Source organism: Bactrocera neohumeralis, chromosome 6 (assembly GCF_024586455.1).
Source record: "Bactrocera neohumeralis isolate Rockhampton chromosome 6, APGP_CSIRO_Bneo_wtdbg2-racon-allhic-juicebox.fasta_v2, whole genome shotgun sequence".
Classification (NCBI taxonomy): domain Eukaryota; kingdom Metazoa; phylum Arthropoda; class Insecta; order Diptera; family Tephritidae; genus Bactrocera; species Bactrocera neohumeralis.
This window is the reverse complement of record NC_065923.1, coordinates 79,765,653-79,781,675: the sequence shown is the minus strand read 5'-3', so window position 1 is coordinate 79,781,675 and position 16,023 is coordinate 79,765,653. Positions and strand designations below refer to the sequence as shown.

General features: G+C 40.8%; 2 protein-coding genes across 4 annotated transcripts in view; both read left to right on the top strand.

Moving 5' to 3' along the window:
• Positions 1-16,023, top strand: part of LOC126763309 (uncharacterized) — a 180,487-nt gene that overhangs the window by 140,100 nt on the left and 24,364 nt on the right. For all 3 annotated transcript variants that reach the window (XM_050480658.1, XM_050480659.1, XM_050480660.1), the window contains 2 exons: positions 2,830-2,960; positions 12,306-12,536. In XM_050480658.1, the coding sequence (XP_050336615.1) occupies positions 2,830-2,960; positions 12,306-12,536 (362 nt within the window). The remainder of the gene's footprint in view (positions 1-2,829; positions 2,961-12,305; positions 12,537-16,023) is intronic.
• LOC126763312 (cilia- and flagella-associated protein 157) lies at positions 10,090-12,059 on the top strand. The gene has a single exon (XM_050480666.1). The coding sequence runs from the start codon at positions 10,257-10,259 to the stop codon at positions 12,057-12,059; it is 1,803 nt and encodes a 600-aa protein (XP_050336623.1). The 5' UTR covers positions 10,090-10,256.

Here is a 16,023-nt window from a genome sequence, read left to right as displayed (position 1 = left end):
CTGCGGCAATCTATGCTCAAGGCTTCATATACGTAGCTTCCCTAAGTTTAATAGCAGTCCTGACCGCCAAGTTCTTACAATCTGCAGGTGACATTGAGTGCCATTATCGAGGCAGTTTTTAGTGCATTACAGATGCCGTTGAGCGTCGCTTTTTGAACACACTCCAGCTGCATAGCTGTTATGGTTTTTCCGAACGCCCTTCACCAGATGACAAACCCATAAAAGATTATTGTTTCAACTATGTTTTATAGAGCCAAAGCACCTCTTCCCAATTGCTCTTTTACAGCAGTATGAGGCGACAGATCCGTTCCGACGATAGTCGGGTCTACGTAACCGTAACTTCTTTATAAATCCGCCTTTGCTAATACGAGAATTGTAGAAAGTGATAAGCATTCCTAATCAATGCAAATTATGACACTGATTCTTTCCAGTGTTTACTGAGTATTTTCTGAGTTTCAGAGAGTTACATTCTATTAAAGAATAATGATGTTAAAGTGTATCTCTGCAACGTCATCAAGTTTCAAATGACCTAAAATTTATAAAAATTTGAATTTTTCTTGTATTTCTAAGTGGCTCCTTGACAGGATGTAATATGTCAAAAATATATTAAGTACTCGTAATCATCTAGGTGGTGTCAACTAGTCCTGACAACTATCCAGCAAACAGCCTCTATTTGCATCATAATCCTCCTTGTTTTTCACAACCTACATAGCTTCATCACAAAAAATCGCGAGAATTGCTCGCTAAGAGCACAAAAGCACAAGTGACATATTCACCCATATTAGATAGGCATTCATATACATATGTATATATGACCTAAGCATATCAGATTTGATACTGTGCAGCATATTTGTAAGGTGATTAGAAGTACAAGTATGTCATAAACGCTGCCACATACGCACACATACGTGCACAACTGGGTGACATTAGATTGCAATATTATTAGCTAGTGAATAACCCATTGAGTACTCGTGACATAAGCAAATACAACCACACACACACTCATGCATTCGCGCTCCTAATCACTATGCACCTACTTGTGTGCTTGTTGTCAGTTCGTTGACTAAAAGCGATGAGTATTTGCAACATTGTCGCTTATTTGTTTTTGCAACAAACTCACACACACACAGACATAGATATCGAGACGTCCGTGTAAATGACAACGAATTTAGGTCATTATGGACCGAGTCAAACAATGAAAATTGCTGGCAAATGCATTGCATGCACACATGCACCCATACACGCAACTGTCATCCGTGGATGTGTGTGTGCATTGTTACTGCTATCCAGTTGACAGTTCGCGTATGCAGGGCAAGCGCACAAATGCGCGTATAAGCCTTGGGGGCAAATTGACAACGTCAACGTCAACGATAATACAAAGCTTTCGCACACACACATCTAAAGAGCCACATTTAACAATTTGTGTGTGTGTATTTACTCATTCGAGTGCTTATTCATATTTGCTCGCATGTAACGCATTTGATTATGTTGGCCTCGAGGGTTGATGATATTGTTAAGATGGCTATAGATATTGTTGTTGTTATTGTGGCTTTTGCCTTATACGCCATCCATTGTTAAATGATGTAAAGCTGCCAACATCAACGCCGACTGCTTGGCAATTGCAGCGTAGCGCCATCGATGCAACAATACATTATTTCCCAGTTTAGTTGTCTGCCACATTGCCGCCCTCGTTACTCTTGGTCTGCCATACTTGTCTACAAACTCAGATGACTTTCATATTAATGCGCATTAAGGCAGCCGATGTAAGGAGTTTAATGTATTTACTCGAGGTTGGAATACTAACCAATGAAATTTTCGGGATCCCGAAATTTCTTGTTCGTTGCTGCAGTTTTTAGATACTTTTATTATTCGTTGGGTTTGTATGTTACCCAACTGAGTTTGTGGAATCCCGAAATTTCGGAATTGGTGTCACATTTTTTTATTATTAAATTTTCTTAATCTTTAAAGTTGTTTGTTATAATAAATGTAAAATTTGACGTAAATCCCGAACAATATTTGCATAGATTTGCAAGGATACCGAAATTTCGAGTTTAGTGCTTAAATTTTTACATATTTTTATCTTAAGTATGTTACTCAACTAAGTTTTCGAAATCCAGGATACAAGAATTTCAGGATCCTGCTTTTCGGGATTGCTGCTTAATTTTTTTATTTACATCGTTATGTAATACTAAAAAATTAATCCCGAAATTTCGGAATAACCCAATTTTGCGCACATAATTTCGGGATTCACACTGTTAGCTGTACTTGATTGCTGTGTACTATTAATCGCATTAGTTAGCTCTATTTCGGGATTGCTGCTTAATTTACTGCATTTTTTAATTTAACCGTTGAAATTTTATGTAGTAGCAAAAAAACAATCCCGAAAATTTTCGGGATTGTAGTTTAACCTTATTTAGCGCACAAAACTTCGGGATTGACAGAATTACCCGTCCGTGACTGCTGTGATGTGTGCCATTAATAGCACTTGTTAGTTTGTTGCACCATTCATGCTGCAAACTCTCTTTTTCTTCCGCTCATCCCCGCTCAGCTCATATCGATAACCATGACAAATAATAATAATAAAATAAGTTCGCATCAACCACATGCATCGTATTTGTCATTAATAATGCAAAATTGTTTTCCTCTCTTTTTTATTGCTGCTGCTTCGCTGCGGACATCACGTGACTTCGTCAACCGACTCGCTGCCTACTGTGCCGTTGACTACGCCACAACTCTAATCACATTGCACGGCTGAATCGCTTTACCGCATCTCATATGCCTGCGCTATCGCCCACTTTCCATAATGCCGCGCTGATCGCTTTATGACAGACTCCGACACTGGCGGCTGGGGACCGTGGAGCGAATGGACACCATGCTCGACGAATTGTCTGGGTGGCACGCGTAATCGTTATCGATTTTGTGACTCACCCCCACCGCGTTATGGCGCTAAATTCTGTGAGGTAAGTACAATTCAAAGCGTAACTAAATAGCTGCGGCGCGTCAAATGGCAAGCCCACAAGCCAACGGTAGAAATAGTCCAACGTAGATAGTAAGCTAGTCGTCCGTCCCAGCAAACAACCAACCGACCAACTGAGCCACCGTACAAGTGACAAAGCCACCCCTTAAATGACCATACTTACCGCTGCTTGCAACCAAGTATGCCTGCGCTGGTGCCGGTGCCGTTGCCGTCTCTGCTGCCAGATCAGCGCATCGTTAGACCACTTTGCCGCTTGGCCAACCATTGGCAAATGGCATTCTGTGGTGCATAATTTAAAACTTTTCCCGCGCGTTTAGTTAAGTGATTTTATTTTGTTACTCGCTGTGCACACACTTTCTCGCTGTTTATATTTGTTTTATTTTGTTGTTGCTTCTCAGCATCTTTTGTTGTGCTAAACGCATCACATTACCGGCTTGTTGTGCGCGCACATTTGTCGTGAGTAAACTTTTAAAGCACAAAAGTCCACACTCTCCAGGCAGCTGGGTGGCCAGCAGTTTACAGCGCAGGTTTTGTCCCCTGTCCGTTCGGCTCGTAAATCGTAAATTTATAGTTGCAATTTAAGTTATATATTTAAAGTCTAATGGCTACAATCAGTGGTGATATATATAATCCAATAATTGGACGGTTTTGTTGGTAATGAATGGTGGCGTTATTTGTGGACGCTTAAATTTGGTCGCTGATAAGAACAAACAAAGAATTTCGTATACCATATATCTCAAGTGTCTCGAATTCCTTAGAAATATGAATGCAAAGGTTGTTGGTCGGGGACGAGTGAGCCGGTGCCTTCGCCGGTCATCACCGCCCACAAAATACTAATTTGAGTAGCAAAATTCATTATTTGGGAACACAGTCTTACTTTCGTCGAAGCAATCTATCTCATAACTCACTTTTTCGGTGTTCATAAACCCGCTGCGGTATGAGGGCTGCCTTTTATATTACGCAATTAAAGAAAAAAACATATATTAATCAGCGAAAATCGCTTTGTTGGTTTTCGACATATTTTCCATTGAGATCTATACACTTTTTCATGTGTTTGAACCAATTCTCAAAGCTCTTTTTGTCACTCTGATTGAGGTATCTCGAAAACATACGTTCTGAACGCATCAACCGCCTTTGCAGGTGTCGAAAAACGTTGAGCTCTTAGTTTTTTTTTACAAATGGCAATAAAAAAATATTATTCGGTGCCAAGTCAAGATCATACCATGAATGACTCATCAATTTTTTTGCGGTTTTGCGTGCTCTAAAATACAGTCGTTTCAGTCGATGTGTAAGATTTCGCATTGTCCTGGTGAAAAGTGATCCATCTTCGGCGGTTGGTTTTACTGATTTCCTAAAAGACATCAGGCAAGCAAATGATTGTGAACCACTCAGAATTTATCGTTTTGAGTAAAGCAACCCATGGTATGTTTGGTCAGTTTTTCGCAAAAACAGGCAACGATTCGCCTATACTTGTCTCTATCTCGCCATAGGTTACATGACGATCTTGTAATATCAGTTTGGTTCCAGCATCAATAGTTTCCGGAACAACAACTGGTTTTCTACGATCTTCTCAAAATTCGTCGTGGAGTGATCTACGATCTCGATTGATTTCACCATATCATTTATTAATACTGGTATTTTTGGACCTTCATCGGAAAAATAGTACTAAATAAGTTCAAAATTTTACTGTAGAAAAAAATATTGGTGATTTCATTCCATTTATTTAGCCGAGATGAATATTTTAAGTTACTGTACACAATATAAATATCGCTCGTATGTCAAAACGTTGTAAGTATGTTTGCCATCAAAAATGTTAAACTTTACGAAAAAATTGTGAGTTGGCAGATTGTAACACTTCTGCTTCTCCTTTAATGACATAGACACCACTACACGGTTATAGCCGCGTTAACAACAGCACGCCAGTCGTTTTTTCTTTTCGCAATTTGGCACCAATTCGAAATTCACTAGGGTTACCAAATCCCGAAATGTAAAAGGCAACCTGCGTACTCGATTAGGTAGAATATTGAATTTTGCATGCGACCCCTTTTATTTTCACAATTATTTTGCTCTTCCCTTGGACTTTTTTATAAATCAAATTTCTCTTTCAGTCAAACTGAATTTTTTTTTACGCCCTTCGATTACGTCTTATATCTCGCACAGTCGTTGGCAATCCCAAGCAATCTTGATGACCATTTTTTATCTTTTGAAGTTTTTCTTGATTGGCCTAGGCACTGCTTACGCGATTATAGCCTAGTTTACATCAGCGCGCCAGTCGTTCTTCCTTTTCGCTGCTGGGCGCCAATTGGAGATTTAAAGCAAAGCTTGGTCCTTCTTCACCTGGCCTTTCCCCCAATGGGTACTGCGTCGACTGGTCGAATACTTTCAAAGCTGGAGTGTTTTCGTCCTTTCGGACTACGTGACCTAGCCAGCGTAGCGGTTGTCTTTTAATTCGCTGAACTATGTCGATGTCGTCGAATATCTCATACAGCTCAACGTTAAATCGAATGCGATATTCGCCGTGGCCAACGCGCAAAAGACCATAAATCTTTCGCAGAGCCTTTCTCTCAAAAACCCGTAACGTCGATTCATCAGATGTTATAATCGTCCATGCCTCTGGACGGGAACAATGAGTGACTTATAGAGTTTGATTTTTGTTGGTCTTCTCAATTACCTACTAAGTCTGAAGTCGCATTAAAAAGGAGGTCTCTGCTCCGACGCTGTTGCTTAGTTTTCATTGAGGGCATTTTTCAACTCCACTTTTGAGATTGCCTTTCTAAAATATGGTGTTGTAGTATATGAAAGAGCAGACAGACATATCTTTAATTTTACTTTGTTTGCATTGCACTTTTCATTCATGTTCTTCATCTTATGATACCTTTTTGGTCCACATATCGATGCGTACATGTGCATTGCATATCTGTTAACCAATTCGAGAATATTTTGACCCACCCTCGTAACTCTATCGCACAACTAAATAACCAACGCAACGGACAATATATTTATGATTTTAATTTAAGTTGCTCAAGCAAATGAACTAATTACACAGTCGCTACTTAATTGCCAACGACAAACTGCGTTGAGCCAAGAAAAAATGAAAATTTCGCAAAGAAGAAACTTTACAAAAACTTATGACGCCATAGTTAATTACACGCTAAAACTTGCTTTACAAGCTTCCGCTTGCTACCATTAAGTGGAGGTCACTGTACCTGCAACAAAAAAACAAAAACAAAACAAGAAGTCTAGAGCTCAGGACACGCACAACAAAATACAATGGTGTGCATGAAGCGGCCTCAGCTGGGGCTTGGGCGGCGCAGGGTGGCGCTTTGCTCGCTATCACACTATCGAGGAAGTGAGTAATCATAAAGATTATAAACTCTGTTGAAAGTGATTACAGCAGTCATAGAAGTGTGGCACAAAACAAAAGTGCGCCGAAGAGTAAAAAAAAAGTAACAACAAAAAGTATACGAGTATAAGAACCCACAACAAGCAGAAGATAAGGACAAAATGAATGAAACCAAAAAATGTGTAATAACGCTGGAAGAAGCACGCAGCAAACAAGCATAATGCATCGCACATATGTGTGTGTGAGTTATAACACACAAAAAAAGAAAGAATGCGTGCAAATATTTAGTAGGTAAAAGTAGCAACAACAGCAATAACTCATTGTCGGCGCAAATGAGTTTTTTGCGCGCCAAACAAAAGCCTACAATAAAAACAATGCAAATGATAAGACTGACAAGCTTAATATATGGTACTTTCCCCCATTCATGCCTTGTAGTTGTTGTTGTTGCACAACACGTTCATATTACATATTTGCTTTTGTGCCACTACACATAATACTTCATGTACAATAGTTGTGCTGCTGCGACGCCAGCTAGCGGTTTATTTTTATGCTTGCAACGCGGCGCGTTTTTGCTTTCCTCTTTGCCACATTTCCGCCCGCGCAGCGTTGCATTTGTCTATATGCGGAAATTATAATTTCGCGCCTCGCCAACGCGCTGCTGTGCGCGCTCAACGGCGCCATATCAAAGCTGTCAGTTGTTGTTGAGTGGCGTCGCTAGGCAAGTGCGGTGTGCGGCGCGTGTGAAGCGGTAGGCGCTTGTAGCTGTGTGTGCGTGTGGGTGGCGCCTGAGCATGAAAGCGCTGTCATAAGGCGATTTGTGTGGACCAGCGCAAGCAATGATAGTGGCGCGCGCGCAACTGTAGGCTATACGCTTTTTGATGTTGTTGTTGTTGTTGTTGTGGTCGCGCTGCCTTTTGTTTGCAGCACATAGTGCGGGCTTGCGGTTAACATTGTTGTGCTACACGTTTATTGTTGACAACGAATATATGTATTATATACAAACATATACATTTATACATATGTATATATGCTTATTTATGTATATGTATGTATGTATGTAGCTGTGTATGCGTTCGGATAGTTTATGTGCCTTTAGGGAAGGTGTCAGCGTTCCAACACTTGAACTAGATTGTGTTGGGAATTTACGGCGCAGCGTTTTTTGTGCTACAACCAGCAATAAACAACAACAACTACAACAACACTGCTAGTTGACGACATCATTTACCCATAAACACACATAAACGCATACACCTACGCGCCCGCCTGTTTTATTGTTCTGCCATAAAGTAGTGTTTTTAGGCGCACACACATACGCACAAATGTAGTGGTATAAAATCAACAACGGCAACAACAATAACAACAGCAACAATGATATTGAAGACAACATCTTTGTTACACTTGAGGGCAATGTCTATGCAACGCTGCTCAAAGCGGTCTTTTCTCCACGCTCGGCGCTTATAAACGGGTGGTGCTGAGCTCTGAGCATTACAACTTAATACATACCGACATACATAAATACATATGTACCTACATCCGTACCCGTTATGTTTATGTAGTTGTATGCGTGTCAGCAGTCAGCATTGTTGGCGCTTGCGAAGATATTTTAAACTATTACGAGAAAAGCTGTGCGAAAGTTCTGCAGTTTTTAGTGCAAAGCCATGTTCGCGCATATCAGTGCAGTGTTGCAGCGCCGAGAGCTAGTAGCTCAAACTTTTAAGTGGCTATGCCATAAATGGTCGCACGGTTGGACGGACAGATGCAAGGTGTTACAGTGTTTTGCTACTGTTGCAATAAATTTTTTTTAGGTCTAAATGGGTTTGAATGCAGAACCTTCGTCTCTTGCCTTGATCGTAAGATCATCTTCATCATCTTTCCGCAATCGTAGGAGTTCTTACTGGACATTGTCCAATAGGCATCCATGCGTTAAAGCTAAGCATCTTGGACGCTGGTTGCCAAAGTTGTAAGAAAGATGATGAGGTGGAAATATCTCGGCAGTCTTACCTTCGACGAACCAGCAGACTAACCAAAACAAACATGAGCCGACTCAACACATTTGTGATAGTCTCAAAGCGCTTTAACGATTTGTAAGGGTTTTCTGATCCAGTATTCGGGAGTTTTTGATGCAACAAAGGACAGCGTTCCAAGCTTTCTAAGTGATATTCATGCTAGGATCGGCTTCTCACAAAATCCGTAAACTTGCAGAGTTCATATCCCGTAGTTCCGATATCGAAAGTTAGGTGAGGTTAAGCAAATAGGCTGATTACTCGTGAGGTGTGAATAATCTTACTTGAATTGCTATGGATGCTTTTGTGTCTGGGAGCCGCAGAACTATGTATCAAAGAGACCGTCGTATATAGCCAAAATGCGTAGAGCCTGCCGCAAATATATTGAGGCGGTAGTTCAAACTTCGAGGGTGTAGCTCAACAGTTCGAACCAATTTGTTGGGTTCGAGATGCTGCAGTACCACAATGGCTTTTTTTGCCTGACCTCTGTTAGAGATCTCCTTAGCAACTCTGGGGGTAAGGCATGTAGGCCAATATAAGCCAGAGTTCTTCGGCGCCGTCCTCAAGCATGGCGGTGACGACATCCTCTTTGCTGAAATGTGGTAAAAGAAAGTCATTAAATTTATTTCTGTCCAACAGACAACTTCATGTTCTACCTGTATTGTTGGTCGCCCATGGTTCTTTTTCTTTGACCTTGAGAAACTCTTGCTGCTCAAACACGGCTCCTGAATAAAGCAGCTCCGGCTTTTTCCAGACGAGATAAGAGATTGACGCAAGCCGCACTTGCGTGATGGAGATTAATCTGCAGGACTTTCATCCTTCAGTGTCTTCTCTAGAAGTGCGAGTTTCGCACCAACTTCACTACCTCCGTCATTCTCTTCGAACCGCTACTCTAGGCTGAAGAGTGATCTGTCGTTTGACGGTCAGCCTACAACACTAACCGCGTCCAAAGGAATGGGGTCGATTTTCATGCCCTTAGTTTGACAAAAGTTTAACAGTGGAGGATAAAGTGTCCAAATTCGTCCATATCATCTTCCTCACTGTAAACATACAACCACAACCAATAGACTCACCGCGTAAGTGCGTCTGATATCGAAAATATCCGAAAAACTTTTGTTGAGCTTTTGGAGCAACAAGGACTTAGGGTCTTACAGAAATGCGTGGCGCTTAAGTTCATTTAAATTAGTAGATCACATTTATAGTGTTTTAATAATAATAACGGGTTCTTTGTAAAACTCACGCGAACAGGGTTGCATGAATCTTCATTTTGTATGATTTCTTTTCATGTGCTTTCTCAAATTGCACACTGTGCATGAAATAGTAACCGAACGCATATCATGTTGGTTAAGCCACTTGCTCTTTGCCGTCGCTTCTAGGTGGTCGCTAAAATGCGTACTTGACATGTCGTAAAATTATTTTGAGTCTGTTTTTAGGCGCATATAATTGAGTTGTGAGAGCATGTGAGCGCGGCGCTTAAGAATATGCAAAGTGTACGCACAGAGCACTTAGTCGTACACGTTTAACCAGCCGTCTACATGGGCTTGCGGCTAAGTTTTCTTCGTTCCGCTTGCGGTTGTTTGCATGTGTAGGCATTTAGCCCGAATAACGGCAAGTTGGCAACTCACTGTTGCCATATGTTGTCATACACAAATACGAAAGTGTCGGAGAATGTCAACTTGTTGCATGGTTGCCAAGTAACTGTGGCAGTCTTCACTGCTTTTGTTTGTTCGATAAATCAAAACAAATTTTTTAGTGGAAATATTTTCATAGAAAACGTTGAAGTTTGCGGTGACGGAGATAATTTTCCTGCTTCTTAGATATAATTTATAACATTTGAGTACAAAATACGCCAAATATTTTCCAAATTTTGTAAAAAAGCAAGTTCAGTAAGTGACTTTCACGCGTAACATTTCCAAACAAGCAAACTGCGAAAATGCCACCTAAAAAAGGTAAAGGTAAAGGCAAGAAAGGTAAGAAAGAGGAGAAGAAGGACCCAAATAAGCTGACCAATGTGGATCGCGCCTTTTGCGAACTCACCATAACCGATCTTAATCAGAAGCTTGCACGTCTGCGCACACATCTCGCTTCGCTGGATGACAATAATGTCAATCTCAAAGATAAACTGCGTGAAATCGAAGAAGATCACACAGACGTGGCGGCACATTTGGAGCGTACGCTCGGCGAACGCAACGAAACGATACACGAGCTGGAAGAGCGGCTCACCGAGATCATCAAAATACGCGAAGCGGAGAATGCGCAATCCGCTGAGAAAATAAGAGAACTGGAGACAAAATACAAGTCCATGCATGACCAGCTGACGTCCGAAATTAAGCTGCTCAACGGTAAATTGAACTCGCTCGACGAATTTCGCGTGCAACGGGATCTGCTGCTCTCCAAATTCGACGACCAAGAGACGGAGTTGAAGGAGAAAGAGCGCGCACATACCGAAATGCTTTACGCAATGGAACAGAAAGCGGTCGTGGAGAAGGATGCGCTGAAGAAAGAGGTGGAAACGAAGCTACTGCAGGTATCGGAGGATTTTACGCGCTCCAGTGAGATACGTAACGCCGGCTATACACGTCGCTTGATACGTGAGAATATCGCCTTGCAGAAAGAAATTGACATATTGGTTCTGTCGCAAATTAAAATGCAACAACAATTCAATGATCAAGTTGTGCGACATAAGGAAATGGCCGAGCAATATGCGTCCATGGATCAGCTAAAGAAGCAGCTGATACGCAATTCACAGAATAAGATTAAGATAATCGAGAAGCTCACCGACAACTACGAGAAGCTCAAGTCCAAGTATGTGGAGGTCGCTAAGTATCGCAAGTTATACGAAACCGCAGTGAAGCGCGACATATGCGAACGTTTCAACTTTAAGGATATGTCGAAGAAGATGCGTCATTTGGAGCAACGCATCGAAGAGTTGAAGATGGAGAAGTCACGTTTTATAGCGATGCATCAGCAGCATGAAACCGAGATACAACGTTTGCGCGATATCATCATACAGATCAAGAGCACCGTACGTTCGGCCATCGATGCCATAGATAAACCATGCGACAAGCATGCAGCCAGAGAGAGTATGTCGCAGGAAGCCTTGCGTCAACTGCGTCGTCATGATTTACTCACCGAGTTAATGGATATTGTAAGCAGTCACTCTGACAAGCTACCGCCTACACCTTCGGCCTTGTCGATTTCACGTTCCACCTCCTCAGTCTATCGTCCCGGCAAAATGGGTTTCATGCCGCGTAGCGCGTCTTCGCTGATGGAAATCTTCAAGCGTACCGCGCATAAAGCAGCATCTGCTGATGTTGTCGCTACCGAATATCAAATTCAGCAGGTTGAGAGCAAAATCATACCGAAAGCACGTGAACTGGGCGGTGAAAATTTATTTGATGTGGAAATGGGTTCTACTTTGTATGTGTCTTCGTCGCACGAAGCCATCGAGACGGTGGTGCCGGTCGAGGATGAGCAAGTGGAGGGCGAAGATGAGGGCGAGTCGAGCAGCGCCGATTATGGCTCATCAGCAGCACGCGCCAAACAATCGGTCGTTACGACGCCGGCAGCTGAAGTTGAAGCACCAACGACTGAGCGTCTCTCAATGAAGGTGCCGCAACGTTCCGAAGCCGCCGAAACTGCCTCGCAGCGTGGTAGCGAGTCTGGCTCACGTGTCATTTACGATGTGGAATACGACGAGGGCGACGAAGAATTTTCGATCAATTTATTTTATTGAAGATATCGAAATATATTTTTTGTATATAAATATTTTGTTATAAAAAATTATTTATTTTATATTTTAATAAATTTGTAATAAATACAAAAACAACGCATATAAACTATTTATTGTTATACTGAAAGCTCTTCGTAGTTAAGTTTACCTATTTCTCCTGCATCGAATTCTTACATATTCTGAATATTTTTTTTTTTAATTTTAACTTTATTTTAAATTTATTTATTTGTTTGTTTTTCTTTGCTGCAGGGCCCCTCAGTGCAGACCGAAAAATGCGGCAACGCCGTCGCCGATACCTGGGACTGCATTTACGAAAGCAGCGGCGCCACCTTCACTGCCGCTAATCGCACCGAGGTCAGCCAAGAGATTGGACCTGGCTGTCGTTGTGGCTGCATTGTACATTTGGGCTCGTCAAAGCCGAAACGCATTTTAGCAGGCGCCACACAAAGCTGTCCGGGACGCTCGTTTTGGCTTATACAGGTGAGTGGAATTGCTAATTCTAAATAAAGAGATTTAAATAATTGCATTTAAGAACTATTTTTCGATATATAACCTCACTTTTGCACCAGAATATCGTTTCTCAACGCAAGAGTTTACAAATTTTTTTTTCAATTTTCTAGAAAAAATTGTACTTTTATCTTACCTGTTACGTCTTCAATTGAAATAGCTGCGTACAGATTAAAACCTTGTCAACATTAGATTTGCGCGATTGTGGTTATTTAGCTTAGTTCTCGGACTAGAAGGTCAAAAAACTAATTTTTCTTCTCAACATAGATTTGAGTATAGTCTGCATTATCGCAAGTTATTGAAGTCTGAAAAGAAAAAGTCGCTGGAAGTCCGGCGAATTTGGTGTAGGTCTAAGATCAAACGAGATCAAACCTTAACTTCGGTTGTATCGAAGCTTTAAAACCCTAACAAATACAAAAGATTCCTTGCATGAACATTAATCGGTCAGTTTGTATGATAGCTACATTATATGGTAGTCCGATCTGAAATATTTCTGCGTAGATTACCTCATTAGGTGAGGCAATAATATGTGCTAAATTTCGTTAATATAGCTCTTCAAATGGAAAAGTTTTCCATACAAGCACTTTGCTCCGATCGTTCAGTTTGTATGGCAGCTATATGCTATAGTGATGCGATATCGGTCGTTACGACAAATGAGTGGTTTTTTTCGAGAGAAAGGAACCTGTGTAAACTTTCAGACCGATATCTCGAAAACTGAGAGACTGGTTCGCATATATACAGACAGAAGGATGGTCAGACGTAAATATAGACAGTTATTCGACCTAGCTCGCCACGCTGGGTATTTATATATGTATGTATATACTTTATCTGATGTTTTCTTTTGTCTGCTACAAACATCGTTAAAAATTGAATGTGTCCGACCTTGTTCAGACTATGAAAATCTCATGTTAAATAGTATATGGGAAAAGTAAAATGATTTAGGCGCGTTTTAATTGATAATAAAAACCTGGATCCATTTTTGGAGCAAAAACTTAAACGTCGGGAGACGGTTTCTAAAAACGAACGAACTTGGGAAATAACGGGCACATTAATATATTGTATATGGTATATACCACTAAGATTCACGAAGCGAACACGCTGCCCTCTCGATTAAAACTCTTGACATACTTCCGCCTGTCTGCTTGTAAGCAAGTAAATTCATATACTCAAAGTTACCTATAAGTGGACCTTGATTTCCATAATTTAGTTAATAATTTCACCAACTTTGCTAGCAATAATTGGCTTACCGCTAACGAGCCATGGGATTATCCCGAGTACATATTCATAATTTTACATTACACATAATCCTTAGCGCATATTTTTTAACCAACACTCCAGCTTACTTAGCTGCATGACAGCCACAAGCACTTACTTTCACACATACAAATCCGTATGTAGCCAGCTCAATATCTATAGCTGCATGCGCTAATGCATTTAGGGCATTTAGCAGTTCTTAAATTGTCCATTTCATATGATTATCTATGCACTATATGCCGCTTGAGTGCGCTCCCCTCCACGAGTCAGCATGCAGCAGCTTCAATTTACTTAATTAAAAAACATAATCGCTCCACTTTGCCATCATTTCATTTGCCGCCACTTAAGTTACGATTGTATATGTGTGTGTAAATTGTAGTTGGGTTTGTATATATGTACATGTCCCAGTGGCAATAAACGAATATTTTGCTCTCCACTGCAGCAAGCCGACGCAGTTACATACCATATACGTTTACTGCTCGTTTGTGTGTGTTCTTTATGCACTCGCATATTTGTTTCATAAGCGTATATGGATTATGACGCTCAAAAGGGCAAAAAACGAGAAAAAAAGTGGCAAAAATAAACGAGCTGCCATCTGAATACTACTCGAATGTCTCAATTCGCCATTTAATCCATTGACTTTCACATATCGACGTAGAGATATCGTAAACTTCAATTACCACACGTTAATGGTGTTCGCACTTGAAAGCCGCTAGGAAATTGAACGCCTTAGTGGAAGAAACAAAATTAAAAAAATATATATTTTTTCAATTTGAATTAAAAATCGATATTATACACCAAATTCTGCCCTTTTCGTTCATTACCTAAAAAATACAATGTGTAGCAATCGGATTTCAAGAAAAAATGTGAAAAAAATTGTTTTGCAATTTGGCTTAAAAATCGAAATTATCATTAATTGAAAAGCTGATGGCGGCCATGTTTATTTAGGGATTTGTGTCAAATTTTCTCAGTAAATTCAGTGAAGTTTGCCATTTCATTATGACATTATTCACTTTGGTACCACTCTAGCGACCCTCCAAATTTTCGATACCAGTTTGGTAGTACATTTTATCCTTTGATTCAAAATAGACCACAGTTTTGTTGATCTCCTCTTCATTCGACGAAAATTTCGAATCGAATTCGAATCTGAGAACAGGAGGAGGAGAAGTCACTGGGGGCCAGATCTAGAAAATGCGGTGGATGCGTAAACAATTCGATGCTTGGAAATTGTCCAGGAGAAGTCACTGGTGGTCAGATGTGGAGAATGCGGTGGATACGCAAACGATTCGAAGATTGGAAATTGTCCACGTTTAATACGCAAAGTCACGTTCTCAGAAAAATCCGAAATTCAGACAAATAATTTTCTCAGTTGAAGCCCATTTTGGGCTTAATAGCTTCGTCAACAAACAAAATTGTCGCCAATAGACTGAGTAAAATGCTCGTATCGTTTAGGAAACACAACTGCATCCCTAAACATTGACCGTTTGTTGGGGATTGTGGTATGGCGGCACCATTGAGCCGTATTTTTTTTTGGAATGAGACGCGGTATATGCAGTTACCCGCACGCGTTATAACACGATGTTAACCGACTTTTCCCGGAATTTGATGAAACCGGCGCTGACGGTCTCTACTTTCAAAAAGCGCCGTCGTTCTCTCTTTAAAGGTGATACACAATTTATACCATACCCCTCCAATTTTTCAATACCAGCTTTGTAGTTTGATTTGTCCTTTGATTCAAAATACGTCTCAGATTTGGCGATCATCTCTTCGTTCGACAAAATTTTTTTCCCAGCAAGCATTCTCTTGAGATCAGACGACAGCAAATAGTCACTGGGCGTCAGATGTGGAGAATGCAATACTTGAACTTCAAGTAAACACAAATATTCCTAACATTTGGTAAATTTCCAACTAGATACATGCAAACACACACACATACCGATAGAAAGAGAAGAGAGAGGGAGAGCGACATAACACCCATAACAAAGCGCACAACGCGAGCATTAACTTTAAAAGCTAAATAAAGCAGCGACAAGTTTCAGCGGCGGCATTCAGGCATCGGGATCGCTCAGTGGCAGTGAAACCAATTTGAAGCTCTGTTGAGTTGTAAAACCGAACAATTTTTCGCCATTTACAAAAACACGCATGAATACACGCACGAACACAGACGCCCTTACATATTGCAAGAATTATATAAATGCTTACAGAA